Source organism: Lasiosphaeria miniovina, assembly GCF_030549165.1.
Source record: "Lasiosphaeria miniovina strain SMH2392-1A chromosome Unknown B0T26scaffold_1, whole genome shotgun sequence".
Classification (NCBI taxonomy): Eukaryota; Fungi; Ascomycota; class Sordariomycetes; order Sordariales; family Lasiosphaeriaceae; genus Lasiosphaeria; species Lasiosphaeria miniovina.
Genome location: NW_026848220.1, coordinates 1602797 through 1613663, shown reverse-complemented (window position 1 = coordinate 1613663; position 10867 = coordinate 1602797). Strand labels below are relative to the sequence as shown.

Here is a 10867-nt window from a genome sequence, read left to right as displayed (position 1 = left end):
ACACAGTACGCAGTGGGTGACTCCTTAAAAATAGAGCACCCCGCCGCACCACCCCTCCTTCCACTCCCGGGCGCCTTCCATTCAGTCTCACCCGACCAACCTCGTCTCTGCGCCAGGTTGTATTTCCAACTCTTCTTCCCCCCCTCTTTTTCGACCAAGAGGGCGAAAAGGGGGTCTGCGACCACACCAACCACAACAACTATACCATCGCCTTCATCACCATTTTCCGCTATTTTTGGGCTGATTTCTCTAGTCGGGTGGCCGTCTCGAGATGGCTTCGTACGACCCCTACGAGGTCCCTGCACGCGAGCGCACCAAGCGCTACTATCGCGAGGAGCGGGACGCTCGGGGTACCGAAACCCGTGATACCTATCTAAATGTCACGCCGTCGCGCGACTTGGTCCCACGGCCGCGAGAGGATAGCGACCTCTCCGTCGAGGAAATCCGTCGCGATTTCCCGCCTCCAGGTTACTCTAGCCGAGACGTCCGCCGCGCCCGCTCAGCCGAGCCCGGGTACTACGATGAATACGATCGCTCGTCGCACTACAGCGGCCGCGACCGCGACCGCGACCGCGACTATGACCGAGACTCGGAACGTCGCTCCTCGCACAAGAAGTCCACTGCCTACTACGAGGAGGAGAAGAAGGCCCGCGTCCTCAGCAAGCAGGAGCAGATTATTGCCGCCATCACCGGCGCTGCCATCGCCATCGGCGGCAAGGAGCTCTACGACCGCCGTGAGGCAAACCAGCGTGGTGCCGACGTCCAGCGAAACGTCCTAGCCTCGGCCGCTCTGGGCGCTGCTGGAGCGTTTGCCGGCTACCAAGGAACCGAGCTGTACAACAAGCGCAAGGAAAAGGGCGAGAAGACAACCAAGACGACGACCCAGATCGCCCACCGCGGTCGTGACGGCAGGCTCGAGTACTATTCTGAGGAGGAAGAGACAGCTAAGGAGAAGAAGGGTCACAAGAACTTTTTGGAGAGCGCTCTTGCCGCAGCCGGCCTTGGCGGTGCTGTCAAGGCCCTGACTGGAGGCGGCAAGGACAAAGACGACAAGTCGGACACGAGGAGCCGGCGCGGCAGCAGCCGCTCAACCTCCCGCTCCCGCTCGCCCTCGTCCCGCTCAAAGGGTGGCGAGAAAGGAAGCGGGGCCAACAAGATACAGAAGGCCGCCATGGCGTCGCTGATCGCCGGCGCCACTGAAGCCTTCCGCATCTCTAAAGAGCCCGGCTCCTGGAAGGGCGAGAAGGCGAAGCGCGTTCTTACTGCGGCTGCTGGTGCCGCCACCATTGATGCGGCCCAGAATCCCGACAAGGCCGGTAGCAAGCTCGGCATAGCCGAGGCCGTCATTGGCGGCCTGGTCGGCAATCGCGTCCTCAACGGCTCCAAGAAGAATATCGAAGAGGACGAGAAGACGGGCCGGTCTCGGTCTCGATCTCGCGCCCGCTCCAAGAGTCGCGACGGCAGTAGCGGCGGCGGCGGCGTCAGCGGTCTTGCCGCCCTTGCAACCGCTGGTCTCGGCGCCTTCGGCGCTAAGAAGATTATGGACCACCGCGAGCGGTCGAGATCCCGGCGCCGAAGCGCAGACTCTGGTGACAGCCGGGATAGGTCACCCGATCGGCGCCACCGCAGCCGGAGCCGCAGCGTCGTTGACTCGGCCCGCCGAGGCCTGGCCAAGGTGGGCATCGGCAATGGACCCGACGACGATGATGACCGCCGTGACCGTGACCGCAGTCGTGACCGCAGACGCGATCAAGACGACTACGACTCGGTGCGGGGATCACGTAGACACGGTCGGCACCACAGCTCCGACGATGAAAGCGACCGCGACCACCGACGCGGTGGAGGAAAAGACGACGACGACCGTTCTGCGCGCGGGGGCGGCCGCGATCGCTCACGACAACGCGGTGACCGCTCAAGGCGAGCGTCACTGTCCGAGTCAGACCTGGGCGATTCGGACGAAGACAATAAGCGGCAAAAGAAGATGAGAGGTAAGCAACTTATAACCACAGGCCTGGCGGCCGTGGCAACCATCCATGCAGCCCATAGTGTCTACCAGAGCATGGAGAAACGGAATCTGAGGCGAAAGGCGGTCAGAGAGGGCCGACTGAGCCCCGAGGAGGCCAAGAAGCTCAAGAAGAAGGCGCTATTGCAAGATGCTGCTTCGGTTGGTATCGCTGCCCTCGGCATCAAGGGCGCCATCTCCGAGGTTAAGGAAGCCCGCGAGATGACGCACGAGATGCACGAGTGGAAGATGCGCAAGGCTGAAAGGCACGAGCGGCGTCTTGCAAGGCAGCTGCAGCTGTCTCAGGGACGTGGCGGTGGTGGTGATGGCGATGATGAAGGCGACGGTGGCAATGGCAGCCGCGGCTACAGTAGACGCAGGGCTGACAACTGGTCTCCGGCAGCTCCCCCCAGGGCGGACCGGTCTGACGGCGGACCCCGTTATTACGATGGGAATCCGTACGCCGCACTGCCCGCCCCTCCTGCCGGGCAATCCGACAGGAGGTGAAGCAGATGCCAGCCACCCTCGTCTTCATGTACGGCCTGCCATACATGTCACCGCACCCCACGTCCGTCCACCTTTCTTCCCCTTCCCCCATCCAGGCATAATGCATCCCTTTGCCCATTTACATCCTCTTCCCCCATTCCACTATACATTGGCGCTCCACCATTCTCTGCGCGGAAAGACGAGAGGGAATCCGGGGGAAGCCGAATAAAGCAAGCATCGCGCATCGTATAGAAGTCCTCAGCACTGCCGCTCTTACAACCACTTATTACGACTGTCATACGAAATATTCGTGTTGGAATATGGCCAGAGCGGCGTTTCGGGCTTGCTGGGATTCTCCTCTCTCTCTGTCTCAGTCTCTCCAGGCCATGGTGCCACTCAGACAGTAGACGCGTGGACTGTTCATTCTTGGATTCTAACACTTGCTCTGGTTGTTACATTGGATGGGCCACTTTTTTTCTCCTTCCGTTTTCTTCTTCTGTTTCACGCACACAATTCACTTTCTCGCTATTGACTATTCCTAACGCTGAGAATATGTCCTAATTAATCTTTGTGTGACAGACCGCCGCCACTAAAGCTCAATGCTTCTCCATCCGGCCTCTCCGCCCTCACTTGCCATGGGGAGTGATGGGACAGGGGCCTGATCTGCTATTTGGCGCACGGCCATATCTGCTCGGATATGCGGTGTATTTGTGCGTGTGCGTGTGTGCATGTGTGGAATGGTGACACACATCACCGCACATTTTCACAGTACGTATGCCAAAGATCGCCAGCGGGAAGATATGGCGTGCATTAAACAGAAGTTTGGGCCCTTGTTCCCCATCCCTCCGCCCCGCTCAGCCCCGAGAAGCGGACTGCTTACGACGGTGTGAGGGAAATGCGGGAGGGGGGCCGCGCATTGCTGCAACCCCAAAACAGCGGCGAGGAACGAACGGCACGTGCGGGATAAAACGACAAACGGCCGAAACAGGAACAGGCGACAATTTACACGTGTGCGAAGGAGGGTGAGATTGTGCACGGCACACCCAACTGGATTCCGATACGCCGGGCAGGCTACGTTTCCACCCCTCCCTCCTCCAGCCATCCCCCTTACCCTCCCCCCTCCCTCCCTTCTGCTATACCTTCCTCCGTTTTATTTCCTTATTTCCCTTCATCTACCTGCCATGTCCTTTTTTTTTTTTTCATTTTATTACTGTCTCGATGTCCTTTTATCGTCACATTCGGCCTATATCTTTTATTTTATTCTCATATGTATGGGCTTTAGAATGAGAGGGAGGCAAGACTTGTGAGCGAGCGCTTTTTTTCGGACCCATGTGTTTGCAGTCTGTATCGACGATGGGGTAACAAGAATAGCGGGGTGATGTTTGTTTGTAGGTGGTTCATGATGTTTGTCTCTACTTACGTCTCTCTTTTTTCTCTTCTTCTCTTGCCAACTATTTGTCTTGTTGTGGATTGTGGATGAAGGTGGATATTTTGGAATGAAGAATACGACTGTCATGATGAAAACGGGAGCGCTTGCGCCATATATTTTACGTACTTTGGGTAGCTTTCATTGAATATTGATTTTTTTGGCGATCCTACTGGCATCTTTCCCAAGCTTCGACCAGGCCCGTCCGTCTTCGCCCGCTCCGAACCCATATCCATTCTCTCGAGAACCGACGTGCTCCAGGCTGTGACATCACCTCCCCCGCACCTATCGCTCAACCAACCTATCATCGCCGCCTGCACTTTGAACACAGTTAGTTCATGGCTACCTAGTCACACATATCCGCCTCAATGGCTTCGTAGTGTCTCCTATGCTCGTCTATTTGGCTAGTATTGATTAAATCAACCTGACGAACTTGCCAGCTTAACACCTGCTCGCCACCAAGGACTTTGTAGCCTCACGTTATGAGAAAGGGAAAAAATAGAGAGCGTAACCCGTCGAATTACACAGAACCTGTCTCGCAGGACGTCCAAAGTGCCTTTTCAGCGACTGTTTCAGCGACCTCGTTGCGGCTGATGATCTCCCGTTGCCAAGCAGAAAGCGAAAAGCTTGGCCTGCGAGCCTGCGAGCCTGCGAGTGACACATGTATGTACGGGGGGGATTTTTGCGGCCTAGCCTAGCCAGCCAGCCAACCCAACCAGCCCAACCAGTACAGCCAAGCCAAGCGTCGACTGATTGCTTTTTTTCTCGGCAGTTATTATTATAAGCAGGTCTGGATTTCGGACGAAACGTGCCGTGGTGACAAGAGTAAAAGGGGCGGTGACAAAAGAGGGAATAAAACGGGGGGAGGCCAAGAGATGGGTCAAGACTCATATCATCAGTGGTTCCCTTCTTGACGCTATTTACAAGTGAAAGATTGATGCTTTGACACCGCAGTGCCTTTGGTACTACATACTTTAACACAGACATGCAAAGAGAACAAATGCAAAAGGGCGGCAGGCGAGGATAGCATATATCTAGCCCAAAGCAAGTAGCGCGTCGCATGCCGGAAGCAATGGAATCTCGTGCAGCATCGTTTAGAGGAAATGCCTCGCCGGTCCTTGTCTAAGCTAGCTGACTGCTGCTTACAAAACTCGTGCTGGCGACTGGATGGCATACATGCCCATCTTATTCGAACGCACGCCAACGGGGCTAGCGTGGCGGCCCTTAGTCGCCTCCTCTAGCAATGTTTCCTCCAGTTTGCTTCCACGCGTTAGCCATGGCCAGCAGGTTGGACAGGTTCTTGGTCTGCTGGTCGTCGGCTGGGAAGACATAGTCGATGTACTCCTCCCAGCTGTCGTCCTCCAGCTTGCGCTTCTTCTTTGTCTTGCGGGGCATCTGCTTCTGGATCTTTTCAATGTCCTCGGGAGATCCGTGTGTCTTCTCAAAGGCCAGCCACGCGTTGAGAAGCGACACGCGCTCGGCCTTGAGCTCACGGTCCTTCATGTTCTTGAGCGCCCGCTCAAAGACCTTGCGGGCCCGCGTCTTGGCCTCGTCGCTGACGGGCCGCTCGTCGGCCTCTTCTGCTTCTTCTCCCTCGGCGCCACCGTCCTCCTCGGGTATGTTGATCTCGAATTGCGCGTAGCTGATCCAGACCTTGGGGTGGTCTGCCTTCTCGAGCAGTCGCTCGTACAGGGCGCGCGTCTTCTCGTACTCGCCCTCCTCCTCCTCAAAGTCGATGTATGCCTTCCACACTACCTCGGGCATGTCCAGGACAGGCTGGCTAATGGCAAGCTCGAAGATGCCGCGGGTTCGGTCGAGGTCATCTAGACCCCGCTCCAGCTCTGCCCACTTGATCCACGTCTGGCAGTTGGCGAGGTTGTATAGCACATGTTTTTCGTATAGCGTCCGGCACCTCTCGAACTCGTACAGCTTCTGTTCTAGGTTGATGTACTCCCTGAAGATCTTGTCCTTTGGACACATGCCAATGGCGCGTCCGAGCGTCTTGCGGGCAGTTGCGGGCTCCCCTTGACGGATCTCAAAGTGTGCCTTGGCAACCCAGACTTTGGCAAAGGTAAACTTCTTGTGCGGTATAAGGCCCAGGCACGTTTCGTAGACCTGTCGTGCGCGCTCGATATCCCCAGCCTCTTTCTCTTCCCATATGGCGTAGAAGAGGAAGAGGAAGATGTACCTCCTCCAGTGGCGCTTTTCCTGGGTCGGCGGCACCTGGGCAATGGCCCGCTCATATGTCTCTCGGACACGGTCTGCGTCGCCTCCGCTCTCCTCCAACCGGGCGAAATCAAACCACACATCGTAGTTTTTGGGGTTCTCCTTTACCTGTTTCTCGTAGAGCCGTCTCCTTTTTGTGAGAACGACGTCTTCCACACCCTCTTGGTCGCCAAACTGTTTCTCGAACGTCGTGTATTGGGCGTGAAGGGCCATGGACTTGGAGCGCGGGAGATTGTCGAGGCCAAACTTGTAGATTGCGCGCGCGCGCGCGTACTCTCTTAAGCGCGCCTCATATCTCGCATAGGCGATAAACAACTTCTCGTCGACCGCGTCGTCACCCATCAGGTCGGCAATCGTCTGGATGGCAGTCTGAAACACTTCACGAACCGTGTCGGTGGTCCCATACTCCTCCTCGAACTTGGCCCATTTCAGCCATGTTCTCGGCTCGGGATGAACCACGGTGAATGCCCGGAAGATTTCCCTCGCGCGGTCGAACTCGCCATAACGCTTTTCGAGGCGAATATACGCGCTCCAGGCCTGCTCGTCCGGGTGCCACTTCATCCACCGATCAAACACCTGCCGAGTGCCGGGGATGTCGCCGAGCATCTCCATGACATAGAGATACTGGTACCATAGCGAAGACACACGCGGGAGCCGGGTGACGGCGCGGTCCAAAAGATTGCGGGCATGGTTGATGTTGCGATTCTTGATCTCGGCCTGAATGTACCTGATCCATAGCTCTGTCGCGAAGGCGAAGAGTCAGCGGGTTTCTGGCCTGGGAGGAGGAGCGACCGCAAGCGCAAGCGCATGCACAAGGAGAAAGAGAAACGTACGAGTGTTGTTGGGATGTACATCGAGCGCACGCTCGAAGACGGAGCGCGCCCGCGCAAACTCTTTCTGCTCGAGCTCCCAGGCGGCGTATTGAAGCCAGTTGAAAAGACGCACGCGATTGCGGCGGACATAATCCTCGAACTCGCGGCGCTTCCGGCCCTGGTATTCCTTGAGCTCCTCAAGATCGGCGAAGCGCTGTGTGGGAGTCTGGAGCGCGACTTCCTGGCGGTCGACGGCCTCGCGCAGCAGCTGCTCGGCCGAAATCTGCACTGACGCTGCCGCCTTGTTCTTGACCCTGGGAGGGCCGCGTGAGGACTCCATTGTCAAGGGCTGCCGTCGATGCTGGGCCAGCAAAAGACGCGCCGACAAGGACAGTGGCTGATCGCGCTTTTCGTAGGGTTGTGGCCGGCGTGCCTGGTTTTTGCGTGCGATGGGAGAGGAGAGGGAGCTATCGTTTGAGGCGCCAATACATGCTCGTGTCTACGTTTCCAACTAAGGTACGGATACTGTAGACTTAGACTCGATTCCAGCACCTATTCTAGCGGTGGTTAGATTTACGAATACAGATACTCCATTCGTTCCCAGATTACGCTGTAGGATGGTCCGTGCATGGCGCCCGGATAGAGTTTTTGCGCCACATCACTAAATTAAGCCACTGATCTGAACTCCAGCTCCAGTGTAAAGTCCCAGCAGCCGCTGTAGCCTTGGCAGCCTCATCGTCCAACACCAGTGCAGGCGCCCCAGCGGCCAGAACCCAAACTTTCTTCCTCACTTCTTTACCTTCAACGACCCCCAAATAAAAGTCGCGTCACAACTCGATACGCCGCGCTATTTGACGGCAACCTTCAGAATGTCGACGCTTGCGGACGAGCTACTCCAGGACTTCGAAGACTCCGGCTCTGATGCCGGAGGCGACGACCCCCAAGATGACTTCTTAGACGACGGCGCCCTTTCACTTGGTGCCGATGCAAATGGCGACTCAGCAATGAATGACGACGACGATGAGGCGGCCGATCTAGCAGGCGGGGACGGCGACAGCGATAGCAGCGGCGACATGATGAACGGGGTGGTCGACGACGTAGCTGGCCGCACCGACGACCCCGACGAGGCTAAGGCAAAGATTGAAAAGATGCAGCTGGGCGACGTTCGCGATGTCCGGGCCGTTGCTGGACTCATGAAGACCCTGACGCCAGTCCTCGAGGTTAGCGCAGCCTCTCCTACCTGGTCCCTCCAACCTGTCCCCTCCCCACCCCCATCCCCCACCTACTATGCAGTAAAGTGTTTACATCTTCATGCGAGCAATAGCCCTAACAGTCTGGATCGAACGTGACAGAAAATCGAACATTACCAATCAAAACCCGCCGAGTCGACCGACATAGGCAGTGTCGAGGACCATCCCGAATACCATCTTCTCACACAGTCGAACAGCTTGTCCACATCGATCGACAACGAGATAGTTCTCGTACACAAGTTTATCCGCGACCACTACTCAGTTCGGTTCCCTGAACTCGAAACCCTCATCACCAATCCTCTCGAGTATGCAAAGGTTGTCGCTATCCTGGGCAACGGCCCCATGGACTCAGAAAGCATCAAGGCGCTGCAAGTGTCGACGGACAACCCCCTTGGCGTGACGCTCAAGTCAGTGCTCGACGGACCGTCCTTGATGATTGTCACAGTTGAGGCTACCACGTCCAAGGGCCAGGCTATGCCACAAGACAAGCTCGAGCGCGTGGTACAAGCTTGCGAGATGGTGATAGCGCTCGACAAAGCCAAGAAGACCCTCACCGAATACGTACAGTCGCGTATGAACATATTTGCGCCTAACCTCACAGCACTTATCGGCTCCCTCACAGCGGCGCAGCTGCTCAACCAAGCCGGCGGTCTCACCGGCCTTTCCAAGGCGCCAGCATGCAACCTCCCCGCGTGGGGATCCAAGAAACAGGCTAGCGCAGCCCTTGCGACCAACGTTGGCATACGGCAGCAGGGCTTCATTTTCCAGTCGCCAATCCTCCGAGGTATTTCAAACGATCTCAAAAAGCAGGCCATGAAGATGTTTGCAAACAAGATTGTCATGTGCGCGCGTTGCGACTGCTTCCACCAGTTTCGTGATGGGTCCGAGGGCGAACGGCTAAAGGACGAGTGCCTGGACCGTCTCGACAAGTTACACCAAAAGCCTCTAAACAAAGGCGCCCGCGCCCTCCCAGCGCCGGACGACAAGCCCAGCAGGAAGCGTGGAGGCCGGCGTGCCCGCAAGGCGAAGGAGGCCACGGCGATGACAGACCTCCGCAAGGCGCAGAATCGCATGGCATTTGGCAAAGAGGAGAAGGAGGTGGGCTACGGAGTGGGCGACAGTACAAAGGGCCTCGGCATGATCGGAGCACGGGATGATGGACGTCTTCGTGTTGCGCAGATCGACCAGCGCACGCGCGCCAGGTTGAGTGCCAAGAGCAAGGGGTGGGGCGGCGCAACCTCTCTCGCCAGCGGCAGCGCGTCCTCGCTCAAGGGCTTTGGTGTCGGTGGCATGGGAAAAATCAGCCTGGCGAGCAGCAAGGGTCTGCGTGCCTCAGGTGTGGGTTCCACGGTGGGCTCAATTGCGGGCACGGTTTCCTCGCTCGCCTTTACGCCGATGCAAGGCTTGGAGCTTGTTGATCCCAAAGTCCAAGCAGAGCTCAGTCGCAAGCGCAAGGCAGACGAGGATCGATACTTCAAAGGCGGGACATTCACGCAGATCCAGGGTTCCAGCGCGGCGGGGAGCAACGACGGGTTCAAAAAGCCTGATTTACCTCCGAGAAAAAAGATTGACACTGGCGCGACCAAGTCCTCTGCGCCATCATTTGTACGCTAGATGATGGCATTCTGTCATGACATCGGCTTTTTCTTTTTTACGTACTATGGGGAGGGGCGAGTCAGGGGCGAGTGGGGTTACTCTGCGATCATCGTTTACTGGCGTCTTGGAAGAAGGCCGTCCGTTGCTTGTACTTTTAATTTTTTCCCCATGTCACATTTGGGACGCTATACCCGTGGAAGATCAACTGGGGTCGGAGGTAATCTAAGAGGTACCAACTCAAACGGTTTCTCGTCTACCTTTCAAGGTTAACTTTGCCTGCGGATACCTTAGGACGGTAGGCACATAGCTGGTAGACAGGAATGCTCGTTTTAAGTATCGCCCCTAGGACCTCGGGTGGTATGTCTTATTCGTGGACGCGCGGCTCGCCTTACCTTAGATTTGCGATAACACGTCAGACCCGTAGCTTGCCTGAACGTTGTTAACTTGAATTAGTCCATCGTCGCGCCAAAACAAAGACTGGCAGATGATTTTCCCCGAGCGCTGTGCCACAGCGTCAAGACCTACATCAACTGTCAGGTGTAGTCTAGGTACCAAAGCCCGCAAGGATGACCCGAGGGTCTAGAAGGGGACCCCTAAACCCCACCCCCACCTGTTAGGGCTAAGTTTGTTAAGATGGCATTCTTGGAAATGCCATGTTCCAGAGGAGAAATGCCATAGCGGCCAAAGGAAAGGGGGAAAACCTTGATGTCAGAGGCAATGGGGACACCACGTTCTAGGATTGTACCCTGCGAGTCCTTGATTTTCTCTTTCACCATTGCCCATCTTCCCTACTACTTTGCATCGCACACGCATTTTTACTTATTAAATCGGTCATGATGTGGTTGGGCCAATTGGCAGCCTTCTGATCAACGGGTCATTCTACTCTCCTTTGCCTATCTTGTCCCCTTCGAGGTTAATAACTCTAAGTACGTCCGCCACAATATCCGCACAGACTCAAGATTGGGCCGCGAGAGCCCGCCCCCGCGAGACCAACCATCACACCTCATCATTGCGAATTGGAGGGGGGTACCTACTGCATCCGCATTAGTCCCTTTGGACGTGCTGCGGG

General features: G+C 56.6%; 3 protein-coding genes across 3 annotated transcripts; 2 read left to right on the top strand and 1 right to left on the bottom strand.

The window, feature by feature from the left end:
* Positions 1 to 271: 271 nt before the first annotated feature.
* B0T26DRAFT_632011 (uncharacterized protein) lies at positions 272 to 2509 on the top strand (the record flags this gene model as incomplete). The annotated part of the gene is made up of 2 exons (XM_060436410.1): positions 272 to 2301; positions 2362 to 2509. The coding sequence occupies 2 exons, from the start codon at positions 272 to 274 to the stop codon at positions 2507 to 2509; spliced, it is 2178 nt and encodes a 725-aa protein (XP_060302260.1).
* A 2135-nt stretch (positions 2510 to 4644) lies between these two features.
* Positions 4645 to 7618, bottom strand: B0T26DRAFT_16155 (uncharacterized protein). The gene is made up of 3 exons (XM_060433504.1): positions 6974 to 7618; positions 5066 to 6880; positions 4645 to 4993 (listed from the first exon to the last, which is right to left on the bottom strand). Exons 1-2 carry the CDS (start codon positions 7290 to 7292, stop codon positions 5139 to 5141), a joined length of 2061 nt encoding a protein of 686 aa, XP_060302259.1. The 5' UTR covers positions 7293 to 7618; the 3' UTR covers positions 4645 to 4993; positions 5066 to 5138.
* On the top strand, positions 7617 to 10248 carry B0T26DRAFT_16183 (uncharacterized protein). Its single transcript, XM_060433506.1, has 2 exons — positions 7617 to 8172; positions 8305 to 10248. The coding sequence occupies exons 1-2, from the start codon at positions 7822 to 7824 to the stop codon at positions 9814 to 9816; spliced, it is 1863 nt and encodes a 620-aa protein (XP_060302258.1). The 5' UTR covers positions 7617 to 7821; the 3' UTR covers positions 9817 to 10248.
* Positions 10249 to 10867: the final 619 nt, after the last annotated feature.

Coding starts and splice junctions, on each gene's coding strand:
- B0T26DRAFT_16155 (XM_060433504.1), bottom strand. CDS start 7,292: ATGGAGTCCTCACGCGGCCCTCCCAGGGTCAAGAACAAGGCGGCAGCG. Junction 6,881..6,973: donor TGTACATCCCAACAACACTC/GTACGTTTCTCT, acceptor CCTTCGCGACAG/AGCTATGGATCAGGTACATT.
- B0T26DRAFT_16183 (XM_060433506.1), top strand. CDS start 7,822: ATGTCGACGCTTGCGGACGAGCTACTCCAGGACTTCGAAGACTCCGGC. Junction 8,173..8,304: donor CCCTGACGCCAGTCCTCGAG/GTTAGCGCAGCC, acceptor CGAACGTGACAG/AAAATCGAACATTACCAATC.